The sequence below is a fragment of the Cuculus canorus genome, chromosome 12 (genome assembly GCF_017976375.1).
Source record: "Cuculus canorus isolate bCucCan1 chromosome 12, bCucCan1.pri, whole genome shotgun sequence".
In the NCBI taxonomy this organism is placed as follows: domain Eukaryota; kingdom Metazoa; phylum Chordata; class Aves; order Cuculiformes; family Cuculidae; genus Cuculus; species Cuculus canorus.
The window spans coordinates 8,280,174-8,304,413 of record NC_071412.1 but is presented as its reverse complement, the minus strand read 5'-3'; the positions used below and the strand labels follow the sequence as shown (position 1 = coordinate 8,304,413).

The 24,240-nt window shown below is 57.1% G+C and overlaps 3 protein-coding genes across 9 annotated transcripts in view; 1 reads left to right on the top strand and 2 right to left on the bottom strand.

Moving 5' to 3' along the window:
• Nucleotides 1–2,478, top strand: part of ACAN (aggrecan) — a 48,531-nt gene extending 46,053 nt beyond the window's left edge. For all 3 annotated transcript variants that reach the window (XM_054078059.1, XM_054078060.1, XM_054078058.1), the window contains 2 exons: nucleotides 362–544; nucleotides 1,979–2,478. In XM_054078059.1, coding sequence (XP_053934034.1) covers nucleotides 362–544; nucleotides 1,979–2,067 — 272 coding nt within the window. In that variant the 3' untranslated portion in view covers nucleotides 2,068–2,478. The remainder of the gene's footprint in view (nucleotides 1–361; nucleotides 545–1,978) is intronic.
• Nucleotides 2,479–3,872: 1,394 nt separating this feature from the next.
• HAPLN3 (hyaluronan and proteoglycan link protein 3) lies at nucleotides 3,873–8,770 on the bottom strand. Of its 2 annotated transcripts, none has more exons than XM_054078067.1 (5): nucleotides 8,210–8,770; nucleotides 6,514–6,663; nucleotides 5,864–6,235; nucleotides 4,434–4,736; nucleotides 3,873–4,259 (listed from the first exon to the last, which is right to left on the bottom strand). In XM_054078067.1, the coding sequence occupies exons 1-5, from the start codon at nucleotides 8,628–8,630 to the stop codon at nucleotides 3,979–3,981; spliced, it is 1,527 nt and encodes a 508-aa protein (XP_053934042.1). In that variant the 5' UTR covers nucleotides 8,631–8,770; the 3' UTR covers nucleotides 3,873–3,978. The 2 variants fall into 2 exon arrangements, with proteins under 2 accessions (XP_053934042.1, XP_009559694.2); XM_009561399.2 differs by having other exon boundaries at nucleotides 6,514–6,660.
• A 3,043-nt stretch (nucleotides 8,771–11,813) lies between these two features.
• The window catches only part of MFGE8 (milk fat globule EGF and factor V/VIII domain containing), a 115,514-nt gene continuing 103,087 nt past the window's right edge, over nucleotides 11,814–24,240 (bottom strand). The window contains exons 2-11 of one of the 4 annotated variants that reach the window (XM_054078069.1): nucleotides 22,667–22,770; nucleotides 18,907–19,032; nucleotides 18,522–18,647; nucleotides 17,884–17,997; nucleotides 17,267–17,448; nucleotides 16,755–16,910; nucleotides 15,926–16,070; nucleotides 14,859–15,061; nucleotides 13,357–13,512; nucleotides 11,814–13,235 (exon numbers count right to left, since the gene is read on the bottom strand). In XM_054078069.1, the coding sequence (XP_053934044.1) occupies nucleotides 13,092–13,235; nucleotides 13,357–13,512; nucleotides 14,859–15,061; nucleotides 15,926–16,070; nucleotides 16,755–16,910; nucleotides 17,267–17,448; nucleotides 17,884–17,997; nucleotides 18,522–18,647; nucleotides 18,907–19,032; nucleotides 22,667–22,739 (1,425 nt within the window). In that variant the 5' untranslated portion in view covers nucleotides 22,740–22,770 and the 3' untranslated portion in view covers nucleotides 11,814–13,091. Of the gene's footprint in view, nucleotides 13,236–13,356; nucleotides 13,513–14,858; nucleotides 15,062–15,925; nucleotides 16,071–16,754; nucleotides 16,911–17,266; nucleotides 17,449–17,883; nucleotides 17,998–18,521; nucleotides 18,648–18,906; nucleotides 19,033–22,666; nucleotides 22,827–24,240 lie in introns of those variants that run through there. The other 3 variants (XM_054078068.1, XM_054078070.1, XM_054078071.1) reach the window with 3 other exon arrangements.

Below are 24,240 nucleotides of genomic sequence, written 5' to 3'. Positions count from 1 at the left end.
TGCAGCAAAAAAGGTCTGGCAGGCTTAGATGCTGACACCTGCCCACATAGGACCCAGACACCTTCTAGGTCAGAGATGTTTTTCCAAGGGAGGAATAACAGGGCAGGGTATCGCTCCCACTGCATCTCGGGGCTGGGCAAGGATGGCTAGGGACACAGCTGCCTCTTTCCATCCCAGAAGTAGCTGCCTTTGAAGCAGCCACTGATTACACCCTCTCCTCAGCCGTTCGAGGAAACCCCATGGAGTGGGGTGCAGGAGAAGCAGAGAGACAAGGCTGTGTGTGCCCAGCCAGTGCCAGGCAGGCAGGATCTACCTACTCAGCCAGGCAGGACTCCTCTAGCTCTCCATGTTTCTTCTGCAGTGGCCTGTGGGGAACCCCCTGTAGTGGAAAATGCCAGGACCTTTGGTCGGAAGAAGGACCGCTATGAAATAAACTCCCTGGTGCGGTACCAGTGTGACGAAGGCTATATCCAGCGCCATGTGCCCACGATTCGGTGCCAGCCCAACGGGCAGTGGGAAGAGCCACGGATATCCTGCATAAACCGTACGTATCGGCCCCTCCACCTTCAGGTTAGGGTTCATGCACGCCTGCCACAAGGAGGAAGAGCTGGGGATGAGCCAGACAGAAGGGGACATCATGGTCCCCTTGACTTGCTGAAAGCTGTCCCATGATGGAGCCATGGGAGCTGGTATCTTCTGGGAAGATGCGGACCACAGGGGCTGGCTGGAGGGACAGACTGGGCAGTTTCTGCCCTGAAGGCTCCTAGGAGCCAGGAAAGGGCAACAAGGTGCTTACCAAGGGCCCAGGCTACGTAAAGAAAGAAAAGAAATAGAAATGGTTTCTGAAAGGGTGAGTTTTGGCACCACCAACATTGGCAGAGAGACTAGGAGGGGGAAGGTGTGGTCTTCCCAAGCCCTTTCCTGGCATCCCCCTGCCCTGGAAGCAGACAGGAACCCTGCAGCAGAACTAAGCCAAGGGACAGGGCTGGGCTCCTGACCCTTCTCCTGTCAGGTCTCCATCTGACGGCAGCCAGCCCTCTCCCACTGGTGTCCCAGCCCATTCCCAGGCCTGCCTACAACCCGGTCCCACCCCTGCTTGACTGCAGCTTCCCAATAATTTAATCAGCCTGGGCCAAATCACATCTGTCCAGTGGTCTCCATGCATGGTTCTGGTCCAGCTGGGCAATTCCAGCTAAAGCAATAGTTCTATGGCCAGGGAAAGCTGATACAGGCTTAAGGGACAAACCTCCCTTAAGGAGATGGGAGGAGGAGAGATGGAGGAGGTGTCTAAGGGCAGCATCATGCAGACAAAGCTGTTGATTACCTTGGCTCTGCTATGGACCCAGAGAGTTGTAGGCTGCTCCCAGTATGGACTGCCAGCAATCACGAGACCTAGGATGTTCCCAACTAGCTTTTGCTGCTTCCATCAAAACCCTCCTGCAATTATCACACTGGAGCAGTGGATGCCAGCTTCAAGGGAGACTGGCAAGCAAAGATCAGGCAGAAATCTTGTCCCTGCCAGCCAGATAGGGCTGTTTCCTCTCTTGTGCCCTGAGCACTTCCCCCCACTGATGAATATTTGCCTCCCTGTCCCAGGGGACTGGGGAGGGACTGGTAGGGCAGGAGGGGATACAAGGAAGCAATCCCCATGCCCACCCCATTAGCAGAGCTGCCCTACTGGGCAAGCACAGGGAAGGGACAAGCATCTAGAGAGAAGATGATCCTCCCAGTAGGCACTGGGCACCTTCCACACCTGGGTGAAGCAAACCACAGCTGCGAGGGCAACAGAGAGGCTGATTGTGCGCGCGTTAGCAGGCTGGTGCCAGGGCACACGCAGCCGCCCACTGGGCAGTGCTGCCTGCGGCTGCCGGTGTTTTTCCAGGCAGCCAAAGGCCAGAGTGGCCAGCGCGGGACAAGCAGCGTCTCTGTCCCAGCTCCTGCTAACAAGGTGCCTTTTCTTCTCCTCCCTCGTCCACAGCGTCCAACTACCAGCGCAGGCTATACAAGAGGAGCCCCAGGAGCCGGTCGAGACCCAGCGGCAGAGCCGTGCACAGACCCACCCATTAGAGCAGAGCGAGAGAGACCAAGGAGGAAAGCGAAAGAGAGATTTTTAACGGAACAGTTATATTAACAGAGTCAATTTCTTCTTCTTCTTCTTGTTGCTTTTTTGTCGTATAAGGAAAAAAAAATATATTAAAGACAAACCCACCTTTGTGTATATATATAAAAACAAATTAATGTTTTTTCCAAGCACCAAAGCAAAGCGAATTAGATCTCCGCATTTTTACTAACCGTCCGGTTACAATTATCTTCATGCCTTCGGGGACAGGGAGGGGGTGGGATTGCAAAGGGCAGGGGGTTAAGTTAAATAATAAAGATGATTATTTTTTCCTGATTTTATCCATGAACAATGTAATTATTTCTGTTATTTAATCTCCGGGGTGAACAGCACCTTCTGGGGTTTTATTTTTGGTTGGTTTGGTTTTTTTTCTAGAATCCTCCTTGTGCTGCAGCGCGCCAGGGCGGGTGGGGAGGGCTGGGGGGCTGCTGTGGAAGGAGCTGCGGGAGGAGGGAGGTGAGGGGATGCTGAGACCCAGGACTCGGGCACTGCAGCCCCTCTCTGCTTCCCCACTGCCCACCCAGTGGCACAGCACCCGTCCGGGGACAGCGTGCTCTTTCCAGGGGACCGTGCGGGGCACCAGTGTTCCCTGCATCTATTTATATTTTTGAACATATCCTATTTTGAAAGAATGATAAATAATAAAGAGAGTGAAATCCGAACAGGCACTTTGTCAGTGTTGCTTTTTCTGAGGCACCGGGGTGGCTGTGTCAGCTGGGGTTCAGGTCTCCTGTGGCAAGGCAGCGGGGTGGGAAGGGGAGCCCAAACAAGGTCCTCCAGACTACAGGGGACCGGCTCAGCCCTAGCCAGGACCCAAGGGTGCAGCCCTGGGGACTATGGAGGTGAAGGAGAATGTCCCAAGACCCAACCAAAGGTCTCTGCGGTAGGACATTGCCAACCCTGTTCAGCTCTCACCCTGGGAGGGGGTTAACACACATGCCTAAAACCCATTCCCAGTAGCAAATGCTTCAACCTCCAGCTTTCAGTCTTAACACCCAGAGGGTTAATTAACACTCATTAATGAGGGAGCATGGGGACACTTGCAGAAGCTCAGGTGGGTGCAGGACTGAGTTGGTGCAGGGCTGAGTGGGCAGTGATGATATGATGTTCGACCAAGGTTGAGACAGTTTCAGGTGTCCAGCCTGGGGTCCCCAAATCTCTTTGGCAGATCCCTCTCTTGTGCTGGGACAGAGACTGGGAGAGAGCCACATCACTCCAGGGCTTTCTCCACTTATTTATTAGCGGTCCAGGAAAATACATCTTTTCATAACCAAACACTAGAAAAAGAAGGCACCAGAGTTCAGTTGGCATCTGGGAGAGGGGTGTACGAAGATAAGGCATTGGTGCTCCATGGGTACAGGCACAATGGCATTCTTCAGTGGGATGGGGACAGGGCTGGAAGAGGAGCTGGGATGCATCACAGGCACCCGTCTTGCTGCCTCTGGCCAAATCCAGCCTTGCTTTGCTCCCACCCTGCAAGTTCAGGGGCAGGACCAGCCTGGAAGGGCAGACAGGTGGTGGCAACAAGCTGCCACCACAGGAAGGAGACACCACCCACAGGGTGGTGGGGGCCAAGAGGAGTGGCAGGAGCCTATGGGGATCATCCTTGCACACACCCCATGCTGGGGTTCCACACTGACCCAGCCAGCAGCTGGCCTGAGCAGCTGCAGCTGCCAGCTGCTGAGCAAGATGAGGAAAATATAGAGGAATAAAACAAAATTAAAAAAAAAAAAAAAAAATAAGCCCTCCCCACCCTGCCTCCCCCCAGTCACCCCCAAAACAGCCCTGGGAAACACCTGACACCAGGCATCATCAGGCTGGAAACATCCTCTGGCCAAGAAGGAGCCCTCCTTGGCTCCTTATCTCTCCTTGTAGCAGAAGACTCCAAACCTGCCCTTGCTGGGGAAGCCGAAGCTGCGGATGCCGGGCTCTGCGGGGCCACAGTTAGCCCGGGGCTTGACGATGGGGTAGCGTACACTGCCGTCCGCCAGCCAGCCAGCATCACAGCGGTCCAGCCCCAGGAATTTCCAGGCTGAGTAGAGCTGCCCCACCCGGGCAATCTCAGCCTCTGCGTTCTGGCAGCTCTGCTTGGCCTCCTCCAGTGTCATCCCAGCTGGGTGGTCCAGGAAGAAAACCTCTCCTAGGAGGGAGAGGGGAACATGAGTGCCAGCACCATCAGGAGCGAACCCGCCAGGAGCATTCCCACCCAAGCCGAGCCCTGCGCCCTTAGGTAGAGGGAGGATATGGGACGTCACTGATCAGGCACAGCATCTTCCCCAGCATCCCACTCCCCAGTCCCTGGCCCAGCACCCACCTCTGAGCCCAGAAGAGAAGCAGAAGGCATCAAAGTGGTGCAAATGCCGGTGTCGCGGGCCGTAGCTGCGGATGCCCGGGGCGAGGTGCAGCCCACCGCACTTCTTGCGGGGCAGGCGGATGGGGTACTGCACGGTGCCGTCGGCAAGCCAGCCTGCATTGCACCAGTCCAGCCCCTCGCTCCAGGCCTGGAAGAGCTGGTTGAAGGTGGCGAGGATGGCACCTTGCTCCTGGCACACTCGCTCGGCTTCGTGGAAGTTGAGCTTGTACTGCCCAAGGGGAGGCTGGTAGGGGAACACGATGCCTGGGGGCAGATGGGGCGCTCAGCCAGCTCCACGGGCAGCCCACTCACCCCGAGCCTGGCCCTGGCAGGAGCTGCAGGGGACCCCTATCCATCCCAAATTCAGGCTCTATGACAGGGATTATACCAGGGTGGCACAGCCCAAGGCTCAGGCATGCAGGGATGGGGCTGCTCCAGACATGCAGCTGCCAGCGGCGAGTTGCCAGCGACATCTGGTGGCACAGGGACACAGGGGCTCAGTCCTGGGGACCCACGGACCACCTTCGTGGTGACAGCACCAGCACATGCAGGGGTGAATGGACGATGAGAACAGGGATGCAGGGACCACGACCACACGGACGTATGGACCAGGGTGTGCTGAGGGACACACAGGTAGTGGTCCCAGGGAGGCACGGACCACCCCCAAGGATGGACAGATCATGGGGAAGCCCAGGCTACAGGAAAAGGGACACAAGGTCCAGCATCACAAAGATAAACAGGCCAGGATTGCAGGGACACATGGACCACCAACATGGAGATGGAAGGACCATTGCCACAGGGATGGATGGCCCACAAGAACATGTGCACCACCGTGGATCCCAGTCAGACAGACAAACGGACAAGCCACCATGGGAGGCAGAGCCTGAGGACCAAGGGGGTGGGCAGGGGCACAGCAAGGGGGATGTTTCCTTAGCTTTAATCTTGGCAGTGGGGCTGGGGCTGAGTCAGGTCCCTCAAGGCAAGTGAGCAAGAGCAGTTGGACCAGTCATCATAAGGTTCATCACAAGATGCATGGGGTACCCACAGCTGGGAGGCAAAGGGGTGGCTGCACATGATGCAGCACAGCAGGAAAATGGGTGAGTAGAGGCAGGAAATGCTGCAACCATAGGGTCACTCCCAACTCTGACTCCACAGTAGCATTCCCAGCACCTCTGATAGGCAGATGACCTCTCTGGGCTCACTTACTGCTGAAACTCCACAGTCAGACAGCCCCAAGCTACCATCCCATCACACTAAGCATCTCAGCTGCTGTCTGCCCACAACTGGGCTTCCCAACCCCCATGCTAGTCCCACCAAGAAAGGGGTGCTACAGAAAGGCCAAGATCACTGGCTTGGCACAGGGGCTCACGCAAACCCCACCATGCCCCCACCTTGCAGCCGGAGCTCCACCACATTGCTCTCATCCTCCAGCCCATCAATGACCTCGCAGCGGTATTTGCCGTCATCCTGCAAGCGCACGTCGCTAACAACCAGTGAGGCCTCACGCCGGCTGGCCTGGTGGAGGTGAGCACGGCCCTGGAAATCCCCAAAGGCCACGTAGGTCTTGCCAATGGCCACCAGCACGTCCTGGTCCTTGGTGTAGTCATCCCGCAGCTTGGACCACTTAATGCGGATCTTGGGCTTAGCCTCCAGGTCAGGCTCATAATAGTAGCGGCAGGGCAGGGTGACATTGGCACCATTGGAACTGTAGACAGGATCTTTGGGCGTCTCCACCACCAGCTTGGCACCATTGAAGTAATCCACTAGGGACAGAGAGGGAAGACATGTAGTGTGAGTCAGGGTCCAGGGCTGGGCGGCGTCCCCAAATCTCCCTGAAGCTGCTCTGCTCTGTCCCTCCAGCCACCTCCTCTTTTGCCTCAGCAGCCCACAAGCATCCCTTGAGCACCCCCGCCTGCAAACCTGGGGACCACATCCATCCCAAGCGATGAGTCCCAGCCCTATCCCAGAGGCAGGGGGTGGGACTTCAGCCCACCGCACCATCGTGCCAGCCCCCCTTTCCACCAGCCAGTCCCCAATATACCTGTCTCCTGCCCATTGCCCTTGTCGTTCATGATGTGGTTGTAGTAGAAGCCGTTGTAGAAGGGGCGGTGGAAGCCGCTGACCAGCTGCAGCAGGGTGGCCTCCAGGAGCAGTGGGAGCAGCAGCATGGCTGAGGAGCAAGCCTGGGCTGCTGGGGGGGGAAAGGGCTGTGGTAACACCCCAAAATAACCAGGAGGGTCCTAGCGCTACCTGGCACATGGCAGCAGGCAAACCCCATGGCAGGGATACAAGGAAAGGGGTGGCAAGAGCCAGCAGAGCAGCTCACCTGCCCTCAGGGGAGGGTGCAGGCAACCTAAGCCATGACCCCAGACCTGCCCCATAACTGGGGCTCCTAGTCCCCTCCATCCTCATCCTCCCACCCAGGTCACGCTGCGCACCACCGCATTTACTACTGCTGCCTGCTGAGGCTTGAGGAGCTGGAACCTGAGATCAAGCAGGGGGATCTCAGGGTGTCATTTCAACAAGGAGCACTGAGAAAACATCACGTAGAGGGGGTTTGAGGAGAGAAGTGGCTGAGCCCCACTCTAGGATGCAAGCTCAGTTTACAGAGGCAGCGGAGCGTGAAACCCAGTCAAGGAGGGGAGGAGAGAGCTCAGGGCTGCCTCTGCTGCCCCAGCACCGGACAAAGCCCAGCAGCACCCAGCCAGCATGGCCAAGGACCTTGAGCTGCAACCTTGAGCTGCCACTTTGCACCACAGACATAGGTAGCGCTCACCCCGTGCAACCTGTATCGCTCCCAAACTACGTTGCCCAGGTCTGGGGGAAGCCTGGGTGCTCCGTGGCACCAGAGACCCACGCTGCCCCAAGCTCCAGGTGCTCTGGGCACCCAAAGGTCACCCCCGGGGGCTCACCCAGGGCGGCTCACAGCGGTATTTGACGGCTTGCGAGCTTTCTCGGAGCCGGCAGAGGGGGCTCGGCATCCAGCAAGCCTCCAGCAGCCCCCCTCCAAGCCTGGGAGGGATTTGACATCTGTACCTCCTGCTTAAACATGCTTTACGAGTGCCTATAAAGGTGCCCTGGGCTGGGGGGCTGCAGCAGAGTGGGTGCTCGCCCCCTAGCAGTGTCAAACACGGGACAGCAGTGGTCTTTGGGGACCGAGGTGTGCAACCAGCTGCTCTCACCTTGGGTGGCTCAGTCCTGGGCACTCTTCCATGCCATCCGTGCCACCAGTGCCGCTGCCTACCATCCCACAGGGCGCAACCCACGCTTGTTGCCCTGCTGAGGTCTGCAGAGCCGGTGCTGGAGGGCACAGAGTGCACCCGCTCGACAGCCAGCGCAGCCCTGGGAGCTGGCAGCAGCCACACACAGTGCTGCAGACACCGGAGCTCGCCAGGCACGCCGCCACGTGCTGCCCGCGCACAGCAGGGTGGGCTCGAGGCACCGGCAGCTTCACACCTCAGTTGAGGGTGCCTCACTACCCCTCAGAGCCCAGCATTGTGGTGGCAATGCCAAGGGGTCCGGCATCCTCAACTGCAACCCCAGCGAGCATCGTGCTGCAGCGCGCACCGGAGTGATGCCCAGCATCTTCCACGGTGGCACCCAGCATCTCCCACGGTGATGCCCAGTATCCTCCATGGCGATGCCATCCCTCCCAGCTCTCCCCAGTGAGCAGAGTGCCCATCACCCCGGGTTACCAGCCCTCCCCAGCCTCTCCTCGGAGGCCAAGCCCTACTCACGCTGGTTGCAGGCTGCAGGCAGGCAGGCTGCAGGCAGATGCACTGTGTTTAGGGCTCTTGCAACGGCTGAGAGGAAGCCGCTCCAGGGCCTGCCTCTTAAAGGGAAACACACGCCTTTCCCAACCCCCTGCTCGCAGCCCGGAGCTGGGGTGGGTGCCTCCAGCCCCCCGCCTGCCCACTGTGCCCAGCTGACAGCATCACTCGGTGCCTGCACGCTGCCTGCACGCTGCCCGCATGCCTCATCTGCCATGTGCCAGCTGCCAGCATTGCCTCTGGCTTGCAGGGGAGAGCAGCAGGGAGTGGGGTGCCCTTCAGGGCTGGGGGGACCCTGTGATGCCCCATGCAGAGCCCCGGTGAAGCCCCAGTACCAGGGGAGAAGAGCCATCCCTTGTCCCATGTCCCACTGGGGAAGAGTGGCCATGGTCCCCAGGCGATGGTGGTGCAGAGCACGCACATGGCAGAAGCACCACGGGCGTGACTGGCTTGGTACAAGTGAGCTGTGGCAGGTGGGAGTCTGTGCCCAGGATGTACAGGCAGCACCTGCCTGTTCTAGGTTCTGAGGGAGGCAGCTGAGCCTTGGGGTTCAGCATCTTCAGGGTCTACTTACAGCTGTCAGGGCAAAGCAGAGGCACAGAAACCAGGACAAAAGCTATGGGATGCACTGGGGCATCATCCCTAGCCTTGGGTGATACCCTCCGTACCAGCTCCCGCTGGCACTGGGACACACAGCCCCAGCTCTGAGAGCCCCACATCTGGAGCTCAGGAAGGGCAGCGCAGCAGCAGTACCAGTGGATGCTGGTCCGGGGGTGGACAGTGGGGCTGAGCACATGGAGGAACCACAGAGCAGCGTGTGCCCTGACCTGGCGACCCGCCACCCCAGCCCCGCGCACTGCCTCACCCCCCCCTCTTTGTTGTTTTATGGCAAGGAAATGAGGCATGGGGGCCCCGGCCCGGCTCTTGCCGCCGCGCGGGATGGCGTCAAGCCGGAAAGAAAACAACTCATGTAAAAATAAACTGCCTTGGGGCTGGCTGCGTGGTGAAGGGGGCTGAGACCCCTTTCCCAACGGGCCCACATGTTTGGGGTGTGATCGTGTCTGCCTGCCGCCGCCACGCTGATAGAGAGCAGCCAGCGCGGAAACAGCGTTATCTGTCACCAGCACCGGCCCGACATCCCCTGTCCCCCGTGGGAAGCTGTGACCAGGGATGTCTGCAGGACACAGGGTCTGGAGGCACCACTCTTCCTTGCTGTCCTTTTCCTTGCACACCCACATGCTGAGGCCCACCAGCCCTGCCTGAGGAGGTGCACAGCGATGCCGGGCTGCCTGCGACGCGGGAGCGTGACGGCCGGGCGTGCTGCCTGCTTGCCTGCCCAGAGCAGGCTGCTCCGCAGCCCACAATGGAGGGGCAATTACATCTCCCAGCAAGGCACCACGGGAACGCTGTACTGCCTGCATCCCGGCCGAGGGTCTCTGGGTGCTCCAGCCCTGTCCCATGGCAGGAGGAGTGGATGGAATGGCATTAGGGCTGCATCCCATCCACTGCTGCCCCCCTGCATTCACTTGTTCAAATTGTCCATGTCCCAAGGAGTTGGCAGTTGATATGGTCCCCTCCACTCCACTGTCCGTACAGACAGACAGCCCTGTCGGGGCACGCTGCTCCTCGGCGTGGCCACCCCATTGTTTCAGAGCCGAGGAACAAGCCACATGGTGGTTGGTGCTGCCTGCATTGCCTGCACCACAGCACCTGCCAGAAGCCATCTTCTGCCCAGCCTGAGGAGGAGAGCAGTGGCAGGGAAGGAGTAAGGGATACTTTTGTGCATCCATTTTTCAGCAACAGCTCATGGCTCAGATGCAGCCACAGCTCTTGTCTGGATGTGGCAACCAATGCTCTCCACCTTCTCCCAGGGAGCACGCAGCATGGGGGAGGATCCAGCCACCACCAGTCCCCTTGAGAAAGGAGGATACCCCTTTGCCCACCTCTCACCTTATTTTATGGAGCTTCAGGCATGATCCCAGATTTGTTTTCTGCTCCCTGAGAGGGACCCTGGGCAGGACCACAGGTTTCAGGGTAAGTAAAGCTGTGCAGGGTCAGGGTAGCTCTGATCCAGGAGCACATGTTTAGGGCATGTGTTTAGGGCTGGCTGAGCTTTTGGTTGAATGGGAGCCATAAAAATGTCATCCTTGTCTTCCCCACCTCTAACCTGGCAGCTGGCAGCTCTATTGTGGCCCCACTAGAGAGTTTTCTTACTGAAATGCCACTTGAATGGGACAATTCTAACTGGAACATGTTGCCCAAGGCTCAAATTGAGGAGGAAAACCTATATTCTCAGTGGGATGGAGGAGGCTGTGATCTGTGCTGGGCTTTCCGGGTGGAGGCAAGAGGATGCTCTCCCTGACAGCTGCTTCCTGAGAACTGGCTCACAGGCAGCTGGCAGCACCGGCAGCAGCCGAGTCAGCACGCAGCAGGGTGCTGTGTCCACAGTGTGCTGGCTCTCCTGGCCTTCCGGCTGCCCCAGCAACATAGCCGTGTCCGGGAAAAAGCATCTGAGGGACAGGGAAAAGCCGTGAGGGGCTTGGCAGGAGGAAGGAAATACCACAGGTCTAGGAAAAGGCTCAGCATCCGTCAGAAGGGCTCACCTTGGGGGTGGTGACAGCCAGGGGGAAGCGGCAGCCAGGCACTGAAGGTGCATCCCCTGCTCTGACAAGTGGCATCTGCTTCCACCACTCTTCACAGAGCCTCTGCTGTGCCCTCAGCTTGGGGCTGTCTTGGCTGGATTCAGAGCAGGCTGCTCTTATCTCTGTCCCAGCTTCCCAGTGATAAGGTTGGCACGTCTGGAGGTGAACCAGTCTGACTATCCCTCCCACCACTGGCTCTAGTTGTGGCTGCTATTTGTCACCAAGCAGCCACAGCCACAATGAATTAAGCATGGTTTCTGCAAGCAGCCTCACAGCCCCTCTGATGGCTGAGGCTGGCACCAGGGCCAGGCAGGAGGTCACCTCCCACAGGGCCATTCATGCCAACCTCATGGCTCCCTGCCCAGCATGGCAGGAGACTCTGGAAAAGAGCCTAGCTCCCCTCTTCGTTCCCCTCGGTGCTCCTTCCTTACCAGGTTCCCCATCCTGGTGCAAGGGAATCCTGCTCTGGCAGCATCCATCTCCCCACCCTGCACAGGGGGGTTTGCTGGGAGCATCACTGAAGACAGCCACAGCTCCCCCCAGCCCTGGGTGCACGCTGGGGTGGTAAGAGACAACTTTGCTCCAAGCTGAGGGATTTGCTCCAGGATCAAAGCCAAAGGAGGAGACGCAGGGCGTGGGGTGCTGATAACTGGCCTCCCCTCTCCAAGTCCCATCCCACTGTGTTTGGCCAGCTGTGAGCACAGGCTCAAGCAGATGTGACGGGGTGGAGGCAGCAAGGAAGATGCACTAAACCCTGAAACCTAGTTTTTCAGGCAGAGCTGGGAGGGTCTGTGAAAGAGATGCAAGGTCAGCATGGCAGCTGGCAGCCCCCTGAGCTGGAGAAGCCAGGGGGCTCAGAGGGCATCCTGGGTTATTGCTGGACTTTGGGATGCGGTTCTCAGGGAGACACAGAGTAGCCAAGCCAATAGTTCCGAAGATTCAGCTGGTTTTAATACTGTCAGACACCCCAGAGCAGGGCCGCCACCGCCATCCCACCTGGGCTCCCTCTGCGCTTGCCAAAGCAAACCTGCTGCCGGCTCAGCCGCACAGCCACTTCGCATCTCAGCAGGCAGAGGAAGCATCGCCACCAGTGCCGCTGCCCGGACACCCTACTCGCGCTCCCACCTGCCAGTGCCGGGTCTCACTCATCTCCTACTTCTAATCCTGAGGGCTCAGGCATTCCACCCCACAGAAAGGGAAAAAATGAGGTTACAAAAAGGGTCATGGCACAGCTCTCTGCCTACTGCATTTGTGTGATTTAACCACCACCTTTCCCATCTTTTCTCTGCACCCTTGTGGCTACAAACCATCTCTCCCCCACTACCACATCACAGCCCCTCTGGTCACCGCTTGGCCCTGGGAGAGAGGGACCTCCAGGCACCCCAAACTGCAGTAAGGTGGGGATGGCAGCAATGCTGAGACTTGGAGCACCCTTGGAAGGGGAACGGGCAGTGCCTGCCAAAAAGCCAGCCATGGCACCTGCCAGGAGCGCCCAGCAGGCAGAGCCACTGGCAATGAGGATTGGTAACTCTTGATAGGAGCCATTTCATCAATCCTGTCACACTATGCGGCGCTGACACTGCAGACAAGGAGATCCGGGGCCTGGCAGAACAGGCAGGGGATAACAGCAAAGTAGGTTTTTCAGAACCCTTCCTAGCTGCCACGCAGGGAGCAGAAGGAACGTTGGAGACTGCGAGCCCAGGGTGCTTGCTCTAAGCTCCCCAAAACTGCTGAGCCCCCGAGCTCCAGTGCAGGCAAGGAACTGCCGCTGGCTGCAGCCTGTCTGCTGGAAGCAGAAGCAATATGGGGAGAAAATTTGCCTCCAGGCTCGGCTGGGAGGATGCAGCCAAGCCCTGGTTGTAGGACAGGGTCCTGCAGCAAAGCTCCATTTGCAAGATGAGGTCCCCCAAGGAAGTCCCAGTTGCAGGAGAAGGTCCCCCAGCCAAGCTCTGTTTGCGGAAAGGGGTTTCACCTCTTGCTAGCAGGGTGAAAGGGCAGGAGCCATCCCGCATCCCACCCGCAAGGGCCTCATGAAGTGCAGTGCTGCAGCCCCAGCACAAATGAGGGGCAGGAGAGCCCTCCTGGTCACCTCCTGAGTTTGGGGACATGGAGAGAAGGTTGTGAGGTTGGAGCAGGAATGGGCAGGGATGGGCAGAGGGCACGCCAGGCAGTGGGAAAGAGCAGCCTCATCCTTACTCCCCGGGAGCCTACTCATCGCAACCCAGCAGCTCCACGCGCAAGGTGATGCGGTTGTGCCAGGCCACAGGCAGGATTCGGACGAAGCGGGCATAGAAGGGCAGGTCAAACACATTCTTCTTGTGCGAGTAGTTGTCACTGTTACCATGGAAGATCTGCAGGTGGAAAGATGGGTGTTAGTACCGCCAGGACCCCTCAACACCATCCCATCACTCCCCACAGTGGCATCCCCTAAACACTGCAAGGTCGCTGCCCACCTTGCTCTGCCCCACACACCTTGGTGCTGTTAGTCTGGCTGTCCCGGTAGAGGGTCCAGGATGTGCCGTTGTCACTGTAGGCCACTTTGTAGGCTGCCACATACTGGATGTGCCCAAAGTCACGGGCTCCTTGCATGATGATGCCCGTCACCTTCTTCTGATCCCGGAGGTCAATCTGGTATGGAGACAAGGCTTGTCAAGGCTCCTCGCAGGAGCAGTGCTCCCACCCTGGAGCATTCTGCATGTCCTGAAGGCAGCTGGGACTTGCTGGCCCTCAGGGGTCCAGAGTGGAGAAAAAAAAACATTCAACCTCTGCGCCAATGCAAGAGCAACCAATGAAAGACTGCTGTGGAACATTTGACCCTTTAACACCCACAGCACCCTTCAAAGCAACCCAAAGTGGGATGCAAACCCCACCATCTCAGCTCCCTTCCTCACCACTGCCATCTCAACATATTTTACTGAACAGTTCAATGGGGAATGATAGCAAAAAAAAAAAATTCAATTAAAAAAAAAATAAAGGATTCCCAGAGGAAATGCATTTCCACTGGAAAGTGATTCTGGCTGAGAAAATATGCAGTTCAGCACGGTCTGACATTTGGGTTGTAAGTGAGATGGTTTCTATTCTCTTTACTCTGTCACACTGCACTACTGCTGCTGGCATGTTACAGGGTAAACCAGCAAATGAGCTGGAAGTCTCCTTAAGTTAGTGCCTATTTCATGCTCCTCAAGGGCAGTACTAGCTAAACGTATACAGGTATACATGTATATACATGACTATATATGTGAATCCCTACACACATACACACAGGCAGCCTGCAGTGCGAGAGCCCAGCTCAGCGTGTCATCCCGACCCCATCAGCAGACATCCTGATAAGTTGGTTTACTTAGGGACATGAAGCAGCTGCATTTAATCATTTCCCAAATAAAAAGCGGGACAAATATCTAAACTGCTTTGTCCTATTATGTCATGAAATCATGTGAAAAGTATAAAAACAGAGGAGGAAAGGAAACTGAGAATGAAATTTCAAAACTACTTGTTCCCATTCCAGATTGAGAAGAGAAAAGCAAACCTGATTTTTTCATGCAAAACAGAAACGCAGTGTTCTGGACAGCCGGAGGGTCATGAGACGGTCACCCCAGGCTGGGATGGCTCTTCCCAAAGAGGTGATGCAGAACTGGGGTGCTGCAGACTCAATGCACCCCACCAGAAGGTCTGCAGAGACCGCACCACCCTTTCCCTTTGGGCACTGATGTTTCTGAGCCAGAGCTCCAGCATCACTGCTAAAAACAGTGGCTGCAGCCCCATCTTTAACTTCCCCTGTGATCCCAGCTTGGGGAGAGAACTGCCAGGCTGCATGCCAGCAAGGCTCCGGGCACACCATCCCGGCAACTCTGTCCAGTCTCTCCTGCCATGCCCATCCTGCTTCCAGCCACTGTGGCACCAGAGGTGGCCCTGGGCACAGCTGGAGGAGCTGAGGAGGAGAAATAAGGTTACAGAGGGACGGCATGGAGACCCACCTGCAGCCACTCGGACGGGCCATTGTTGAGGGCTGTCCAGGCATTGGTTTTGCCCAACTTGTCCAGGCGAGCGTAATGGGGGTACCAGGTAAAGGCATCGATGCCCCAGGTCTTGAAGACGCTGGAGGCTGTGATCTGCTGGTCAGAGATGAGGCGCGATTTCATGCCCAGAGGCTCCGAGCAACCTGCCGTGTTGAAATACACTGTAACACAACGGTTTATACAGGCAGTGAAAAGGAAAGAGTCCACAGTACCATCACAAGCAAAATCCCACAGCCCTGGCAGGCATCATCCCCACGTTCCCATGTTTCCAGTGCCTGGAGGGCCAGGCAGAGCCAGGCAGGGGAAGGCTCAGCAGAGGCGCAGGGTCGCAGCCAGCTTGCCTTTTCCTGGGATTTTTAGCTCCTAGCTATTCCCTGGCTCACAGTGCCTCCTGCTGCAGGGAAGCAGGGAAGTTCCTGCTGCACAGCCTGGCTCCAAAACACAAACAGCTTTGGCAGGAGACAGAGGAAGATGCTTTCATCAGGGAAGAGACAATTCAAAAATATCCCCAGCTGAAAGCATGACTGGCAATGCACGCGTACAGAGGCAGAACACAACCTAAGCCCCTACAGCGCCCCACTCCCACCCCAAGACACAGGTCCCACTCGGCTGCTGGGGATGTGCCGCAGGGCAGGAATGCAGGAGGCACAGGGAAAGGGCTCAGCTAATCATCCCTCACGTTTTCCAGGGGACTTTGATCCTCTGGTGCTTTCCAAGCTCACCAGCAGGAAAAGCAGCCAGTTCACAGCTCAGACAAGGAGGGGGCACAAAAAAAAACCCTGGCTGGGGAAGGTGTTAGCAGCAGAGAACAAAGGTTGAGCCTGGCTGAGCTGCTGAGATTAACAGCTTGTGCTCCCCAAAAGCACCCGTGGGTAATTCCAGGCATCAGGTAGCCAGCATGAGGAAAAAAAACGCTGACAAATCCCCTGTCCCTGGGGATCAGAACCAATACAAGGGGTGATGCCCTGCCTCACGCCACCCCCAGCCCTGTGGTCCCAGGGGACGGGAGAACCACCGATGTTTACCGTTCATCTCACAGCCAATGAGTTCAAAGCGCAGCGTGCAGGCACGGCGGCACATCACGGGGTAGATACGAATGAACTGGGCAGTGATGGGAGGGTTGAACATGTTGGTCTGCATGGTGCCATAGTCCATGTTCCCCTGGAAAATCTGCAACAGCAAGCATGATTGAGTGCCCTAGCCCCCCCACATCCTCCTGCATGGAATCCTTCCCACTATGGCAACGTTCCTCAAATCGTGACAACAGAGAGGTGGCTTGATTCATTTATTTTAATACAATAAATAGAGGCAGGTCATGTTTTCATGTGTTTTCTCCACCACAGCAGAAACAAGGGAAACTCTTCTTTTCTTAAAAGGCAGATATAGCCAGCCATTCCCTGGATGTTCATAACACAAACACTTGCCATAAAGACTGAGCGGAGAATGCTGCATTCCATAAGTATTGCTGCTTCTGAAGTGAGATATATCGGGGGCTAGTGCTTGGTGTAGACGCAGCACCGAGCTGCGTAAGCTGTTTGCTAGCACTTCCAGACCATGATCTGTTCTCATAGTGAGTCAGAGATAAAGATGTTATCTGGATGACCTAAATAAATCAGTGCTGCTTCTTTGATTATGCTTATTAGGGTCAATTAAACAGAGCCAGAGTGATGCCCAGAGCTGGAACCACCTGTGCCATCTCACTGCTAGGACAGTTCCAAATGTGGATTTGACCCAGATGAAAAGCACTGCCCAAACATGGGGTCAGTTTGGGATGCAGCTCACAGCCACTCCAGTACCCACCACTGCTGGGTGGGGGGAGCCAGCACAGTCCCTGCATGCAGCATCACAGCTCACCTTGTCTGCGTCCTGCTTCTCATCCTTGTAGAAGGTGAATTCCCGTCCATCCAAGCTGTAGGCGACTTTGTAGGCACGGACATACTCCTGCTGGCCCACGCGGCGAGCACCTTGTGTGATGATCCCACTCAGACGCATCTTCCGCAGCAGGTTGGCCTGGGGAGGGGAGAAAAGCATAAGCAGGGCACAGCGTGAATGGAATGCACAGCCCCTGCACCCACCTACACCACCAAGCCTGGGTGGGACGGTGGGCTCACGTTCAGCACTGGGATCACAAGAGGGGATGCCTGGGGAGCTGTGACTTCCTCGGGTTGTCAGCCCTCCATCCCACAAGACTTACACCTAAGGGTGGGCAGAGAAGGGGGGGATCACTACTCCAGGACCCCATCTCCCCCGCCAGGGACCTTGCCTTCTCCAGAGGCAGAGAAATCCCATGAGAGTAACCCAGCAAGACCAGCTATCACTACTAGGACTGCGCTCTATGCTGGTGCTCCCAGCTCTGCCACAGGTACCTGGATCCATGGGCTCTTGTCGTAGTTGCTGGAGGTCCAGGCATTGACAATGCCTTGGTTGTTGAGGCGAGCGAGCTCTGGCCCCCAGCGCTGGAGGCCAAGGAAGCCGTAGTAGACAGAGGATGCTGAGAGCTGGGCATCAGAGATGGCTCCTCCTTCCATGCCCAGGAGAACAGCACAGCCTGGCGGCAGTGGGGACATCAGCACCATAGAGAGACTGTGACCGAGGAGCAAAACTAGGGGGTCATTTGCCTCTTATCTGGGAACAGGGCAGGAGATAAGGCCAGCTCTAGGATGTGGCTGTCCCCAAGGTGTTGTCAACCCCTTCCCAGCCTTCAGCCAAAACCACACCCCCCATCAGCCCCTCTCATGGCACAGAGGTCTGAGGTGAGAAAGGGATGCTCCCGGTACCCTCATGAGAGGGTATCCTCATGGTCCGTCTATCAGAAGCAGGCCTCCTACCATCAAGGGCAGCCAGCACACAGTCCCCTCGGCTTCCCTCCAGATCCCCTAAACCAGCCGGTGAGATGTCTCCTGACCACGCCGGCAATGCAGGACAAAACAGTGGGAAACAGGGAGGGAAAGGGAATTCTGTACAGTTGGTGCCAGGGACTTACGGACGTGGCAGGTCTTCCCCAAGAATGGAGAAGGACACTTGCAAGTGTAGTCACCATCCAGATCTAGGCAGGTGCCTCCATTTTTGCAAGGCTGGGAGTAGCATTCATTCTTGTCTAGGAGACAGAGTAAGGGGGAGGTCAGGAGGTGACCCCAGAGCCAATCCTGGGGAGGAGACCTCCTCCCATTTGATGCAGCAGGAAGGGAGAAGTATTCCCTGAGCAAGGACCACAGCAGCACCCCTGCTGATACAGTGGCAGTGGTTGAGGCTGTAACCCAAGCAGCTGCCTAAGCCGCATCTCCACTGACTGCAGCCAAGCAGGTACATCAGGGCACAGCCATGGTAAGGCTGGGAGACCATTTAGAGCAGACTGAGCCTCGAGACACCCTTTGCCCCATCACTGGAGGCACCGCGTTCCTCAGAGATGCAGAGCAAGGCTCAGACACAGCCCTGCACCACGGTTCTTCCCTTCACCCTGCAACACCCAAACCAAACCAAGGTCCCTGACAGAGCCTAGCGCCCAACACAGCCACAGCTGCAAACAGCCCAGATTGTCCCCCAAGTGCTGCCTAGGGGGTTTCCAAGCCCTTATCAGCAAAGGAGCCCCTCTTGCCCCCCATGTCACCCCATTGTACTCACTGTTCTGGCAGTGCACCCCATCGTACCCTGCAGGGCACTTGCAGATGTAGTCGGTGAAGACATCCCCTCGGTTTGGGACCAGCTGGCACTCACCATTGTTGTGGCAAGGATTGGGGTGGCAGGGGCCTGGGGAAGGGCAAAGGGGGAAAAATGGTTTTAATACAGACGCAGATGGAGAATAAGAGCATGCCATGTTGCTGCCCTAAGACATCACATTCACCCCTGATGACGGAGGTCACCACACCCCTGCTTGGATCTGTGCTCTATGTGCCCATCTGCAGGGCTGGACACCAGAGCCAGCGGTGCAGGGCCACAACAAGGGCACGCTGCACACTGCAATGTTCCTGGACTTCACAGGGCCCCCACGATGGCATCAGCACCTCACCTTTCTCAGTCTCATTGCAGTCAATCCCAACATAGCCCTCAGGACAGATGCAGAAGAAGGGGGTCTCATTAATCCCAGTCAGGCAGGTGCCCCCGTTCTGACAGTAGTTTACATCGCAGAAGTCACCTGGAAGCAAAGCCATATGCCACTGCAAACCATCCCTACGGTGGGTGTCTGCCACAGCCCCACAGATGAATATGGAAGTATCCCAGCTCAACAGCAAGAACTGCTCCCCTGCGAATAACATGGGGAGGGAAGCATCCAGCAGGAGCCAGTAGATCAGCTGCTGGATCCTGCATGGAACTGTTGGCATTCAAGAGCCATAGTTAAGACCAGGACCACAAGAGAGCAGTCAGGATGAAACCTGCCCTGGCACATTACAAAAGGCGTTTAACAGAGCCTATATATCAAACCAAAGCCAGGGGAAAACCAGGTCTTTGGTACATCAAGTGCTTCCTCCACTCAGCTGAGAAGCCAGAGTGGCCAGGCTGGAGCTCACTCAGGCAGGAGCAGGACAGGATTATTCAAGGGAATGGGGCTGGTCCCACGGGTAGGTTTTGCTAATGAAACTTAGTACTCATAAGACATAAAATACATGACAAAACAGAAGTCATTTTAGGGGAAGCCTGCATGCCTTGGCTCCCAGATGCTGGAGACACATGAGGGGGAAGCATAGGGTCCAACCTGCATGATACCTGCTGAAACTTCATTCACTCCAAGCACTCTCCAAGCAGCTCCCACCAGGCAGCCGCAGCCCACAGGCAGGTCTCCCTGGGGAAATGGCAGGGCTGCACTATCTTCCCTGCCTGTTCACCCACCTCCAGCATTTCTCATGGTATGGTGTTTACATGGTGAGGTGGTGGTGGCAGGGGGCTACAAGGGTGGCTTCTGTGAGGAGACACCAGGAGCCGCTCCCATGTTGGAGAACAGCCAGTGCCAGCCAACTCCAAAACAGACTCACTGCTGCACAAAGCTGAGTCCATCACTGACACTAGTGATGATAATCTGACTGATAATCTATGTAAAATAAGGTTAAAAAATAGTGTGCAGCAGCTGTGGGAGAGGAGTGAGAAAAATGTGAGAAAAATGTGAGAAAAACAGCCTCACAGACACCACAGGCAGAGAATAAGGAGGAGGAGACGCTCCAGGCACCGGAGAAGGGATTCTCCTGCTGCCCATGGTAAACCACGGTGAAGCAGGTTATTCCCCTGCAGCCTGTGGAGAAGACCATGGTAAAGCAGGTTGTCTCCTCGCAGTCCGTGGAGGACCACACTAGAGCAGATCTCCATACTGCAGCCCACGCAGGACTGGACCAGAGCAGTTTGTTCCTGATTCCCCATGGAAAGGAGCTATGTTGGAGCAGTCCATGGAGAACAGCAGCCTGTTCTGGAGAACAGACTCACTCTAGAGCTTTTTCATCTTCTTTTCTCCTCCCTGTCCTGCTGAGGAGGGAGCCAGCCAAGGTCAACCCACAGCACCCATCAAACTTCTGCTCCCCATTGCAGTGCTGAATCAGACTGCAAGTGCCAGGCTGAAATTCCTGTGACCTCTCATTTATTTTGCCCCACGAGCGACAAGATGGCAACACTTCCCATTAACCAAGACTAGATTCCCACAGATCTGACTGAAAGCCTCAATAACTCCATGCCAAGTGCTGGGACAGAATATCCCTTGATGCCAGGCTCTTCTCTACCATGCTGTAGAGTCAGACCAAGGGTTGAACTCGGATGGAGACCCAGGAATAACCCCCCTCTACCTGCATGCCCTGGAAGTTAATTAGCTGTGGGCTCCTTAAACCCACACCAAATAGCACAGCTCTCATTAGCCTAAGCTACTACTCAGTGAGCTCCTACTCATTAGTCTTTTAATAGCAGGGCTCCTTCAAGTTAATCCTACTCTTCCTGACACTCCACATCTCCAGGGTACACACCGGTGGCAGAGAGTGGCAGTGTTCTGCAAAGTTTTCCAAAAAGATGCTGTAGGCTTAGCCGAGCCTCAGGAGGCAGAAAAACTTGGGCACTGGTTCAAGTTGCTGCCTGCACTGCCCAGCCTGTTCTGCATGACCTCATGCTCCATCAATGCGCTGCCATGAGCTACAGCACGGGAGGAGAGAGCTCGTGCTGATACGTGGGGATGCCTTTGTCCCACACCCCTCCGCAGGTCTCGGACACAAGCAGCTGCCCCATCCCAAGGATCTGCCATCAGGCCAAGGTCCTGCAGAGAGAGAGCTGCTTCTGTTCAGCAGCAGGAGCCGGCTGCTTCCCCAGGCATGAAGCGTCAGCAAACGTGTGCTCCCCAGCATCCACACTGCCTCCAAAGCTGGAGTTTCTGGGGTGGGACACAGCAGCAAAGGAGCAAGGGCTCCTCCCACGGTCAGGCCAGGAGGGGTCCCAGTTATATACTTTAATTATCCCAAGTAACTGGATTCTCTTATCCCCTCCCAGGAATAATCCTGTACATGGTAGGTCTCTCTAGCCAGCCCCCTGCCTAACAACGAGGCACATTTTCCACTGTGGCAAGTAGTTTTGGATGCTCCTATTTCTTGGCTGGCTCAGGCCTGGTTTCAGAGCAGTTCAGCATCTCCATCCTCCCCACACACATTTTTCTCGGGTCAGGGACAGGGCTGTCACAGGCTGGACAGTCAGGAACCAAGGCAACAAAGATCAGCCACCGCTTTTGGAAATGTTTGCTTATATGAACCCACAGGCTGGCTGGAAGGCAAAAATAACATCCTTCGAAAACTGGGACGGTTCATCCCAGCAAGGGTGCAGGAGGTCAAGTCAAGCCTATCACAGGAGGGCAAAATGAGCACCTCTTTGCAGGGAGAGCAAGCCCAAACAGGGCCTTCTTCACAACATACCTCCCTGCTGCCCTTTGTCCCCTGGCCCAGAGCCTGTGCTTGGGTTTTGCTTCCCTCTTCCCTGGTCTCACCCATCCCTTTTGGAGTCAACCACCCAATCATGATCTACAGGGTGATGATGGAGCTGCTTCTCCCTGGGGTTCCCCTGGCCAGGCCAGCCAAGCGTGCTGTGCCAGGCGGTCCCAGGGAAGCTGTTTACATCAAGAGCATGGTTATCTAAGGCTGAAAGCACAGGACGGTCTGGCTGAGCTATTCCCCGCTGGGGAGCAAGGACAGGGCTGTGGACCTGAGCTCATCTGCTCCTCCAGCAGCAATCTCGGGAGCTGCGCACCCTCTCACTCGCTACCCCTACACCCCGCACACAGCAGCCCAGACCCTCTCACCCTGCATCCTCTCGCTCTGCAGCTGGGAACCCCTGCACCTCAGTCTCCCCTACTCCCCGGATCCCCTGCAGCCCGGGTACCCAGCACCTTCCGATCCCCAGCACCCCCGGATCCCCTGCACCCCAAATCCTCTGCACCCCGGGTCCCCTGCAGCCCTGGATCCCTGGCACTCCAGGCTCCCCAGCAATCCTGGGTCCCAGCATCCCAGGTCCCCTGCACCCCGGGTCCCCTGCATCCCGCACTCCCCTGCATCTCAGCTCCCTGGACTCCCTGGCACCCCGAGTCCCCTGCACCCCGGCTCCCCAGCACCCTGGGCTCCCTGCACCCCGGCTCCCCTGCACCCCCGGTTCCCCAGCACCCCAGGTCCCCTGCACTCTGGGTCCCCAGCACCCCGGGCTCCCTGGCACCCCGAGTCCCCAGCATCCCGGGTCTAATGCACCCCCAGACCCCCAGCACCTCGAGTCCCCTGCAGCCCGGGCTCCCCAGCATCTCGGCTCCCCGGCACCCTGGAACCCACCGGCCACGAACAGCAGCAGCGAAAGCCCCAGCGCCACGGCGAGCAGCGCCCGCCACAGCCTCGTCTCCTTCATGCTGCGAGCCGAGCCGAGCCGAGCCGAGCCGAGCCGCTCCGCCGCGGGACTCGGGACGGGGAGTGACTCGGCTCGGCCCGGCCCGGCGCGGTCCCACGTGCTCCGCACCGCCCCCGGGGCGGGACCGGGGTGCAGCAGCGGGGGGTGCGGGGAGCCCGGGGGGCAGCAGCGGGGGGGGTTGGGCAGCAAAGGGGGTGTAGGGAGCCCAGGATGCGGGCAGCGAAGCGGGGGGTGCGGGCAGCAAAAGGGGGATGCAGGCAGTAAAGGGGTACAGACAGCAAAGGGTGTGCAGGCAGCAAAGTGGGTGTGCAGGCAGCAGGGGGTATGCCAGCAGCAAGGGGATGCAGGCAGTAAAACAGGGGTGCAGGTAGGGGGTTTACTGGCAGCAAGGTGGGGGACTCCATCCACCGTGGGGTGCAGGTAGGCAGCAGGAGGGCGAGAGGCAGGGTTGGGGGACTGGCCTTATAGCCAAATGTGCAGCCTGGAAGTTAGAGCCACCATGGCACACTGATGATGCTCAGGGTACAGGGGGGCTGCTGGCTCACCTCACACCAGACCTCGGCCTTTGGGCGGCCACTGGAGACTTCCTGAGCCTGGCAGTGCTGGCGGGGAGAGGGGTGCAGAGCTGGACCGAGATGCACCAGGGGCTGCCAGCACCTGGCAGGAGGAAGAGCTGTTTTCTAGCACAAACCCCACTTCTCTGTTGCTGGGTGGGGTGATAGCTGGAGAGGACATTCCCTCTCCACCAGAACAGGGCATGCATGAGCACCCTTTGCACCCAGCATGGCAGTGGCACAGGGGTTTCTTAAGCTCCTCCTAAACCAGCATCAATGAAAACAGCTGGCAGCCAGGTTGAGTGAGCAGGGAAAGGTTGGGGGGGGGGGCGGGAACAGCTCTCTGACCAAAGTACCACCCCACAGGTCTTGGTTCAGCCACAAACAAGTTCCTCTTTGAGCTGTGTCCTGGCCTGGAGGGCTGGAAAAGCCCAGCTGTGCTCTCCAGAGGAGCTGATGCCATGTGAGGAGCTCTGCAGGCAGGAACAATCAGGCTAAGGCGCAGGCAGGCTAAATTCATATTCACCAGCAAATGCTTTGGAAAAGAGAATTGCGCTGTACAGGAATGGTGGATCATTTGCCCCCGCACTGGAAATGCACTCCAAGCTCTCCTCCTAAACATGAAGCTGATTTTATCTCTTCTTGCAAAACCCTGCATTTCAGCATTAACTAACCCACCTCAGACAATCCAGCTGCTCATATTTACATGTTGACTCTGCTGGGGTGTTGCTACATTTCTGGCTTTGGCAATGCAGCCGCCTCAGCCAGAAGCAAGCTGGGCAGCCCAGCTGTGCGCCGTGCACTTTGACCAGTCCTTCTGCCTTGTTTTCCATCACCAGCATCCAGCTACTGCAGTCAACCAGTGCCCATGAAAGCACCAATGACAGGGATCTACACCCCCAAGGGATGCTCCCACTAGCAGATCCAGCTGCCCTGACACGCCAGCA

Coding starts and splice junctions, on each gene's coding strand:
- HAPLN3 (XM_054078067.1), bottom strand. CDS start 8,630: ATGGCCACTCTTCCCCAGTGGGACATGGGACAAGGGATGGCTCTTCTC. Junction 6,236..6,513: donor GGGCAATGGGCAGGAGACAG/GTATATTGGGGA, acceptor CTCTGTCCCTAG/TGGATTACTTCAATGGTGCC. Junction 4,260..4,433: donor CTTCTCTTCTGGGCTCAGAG/GTGGGTGCTGGG, acceptor TCTCCCTCCTAG/GAGAGGTTTTCTTCCTGGAC.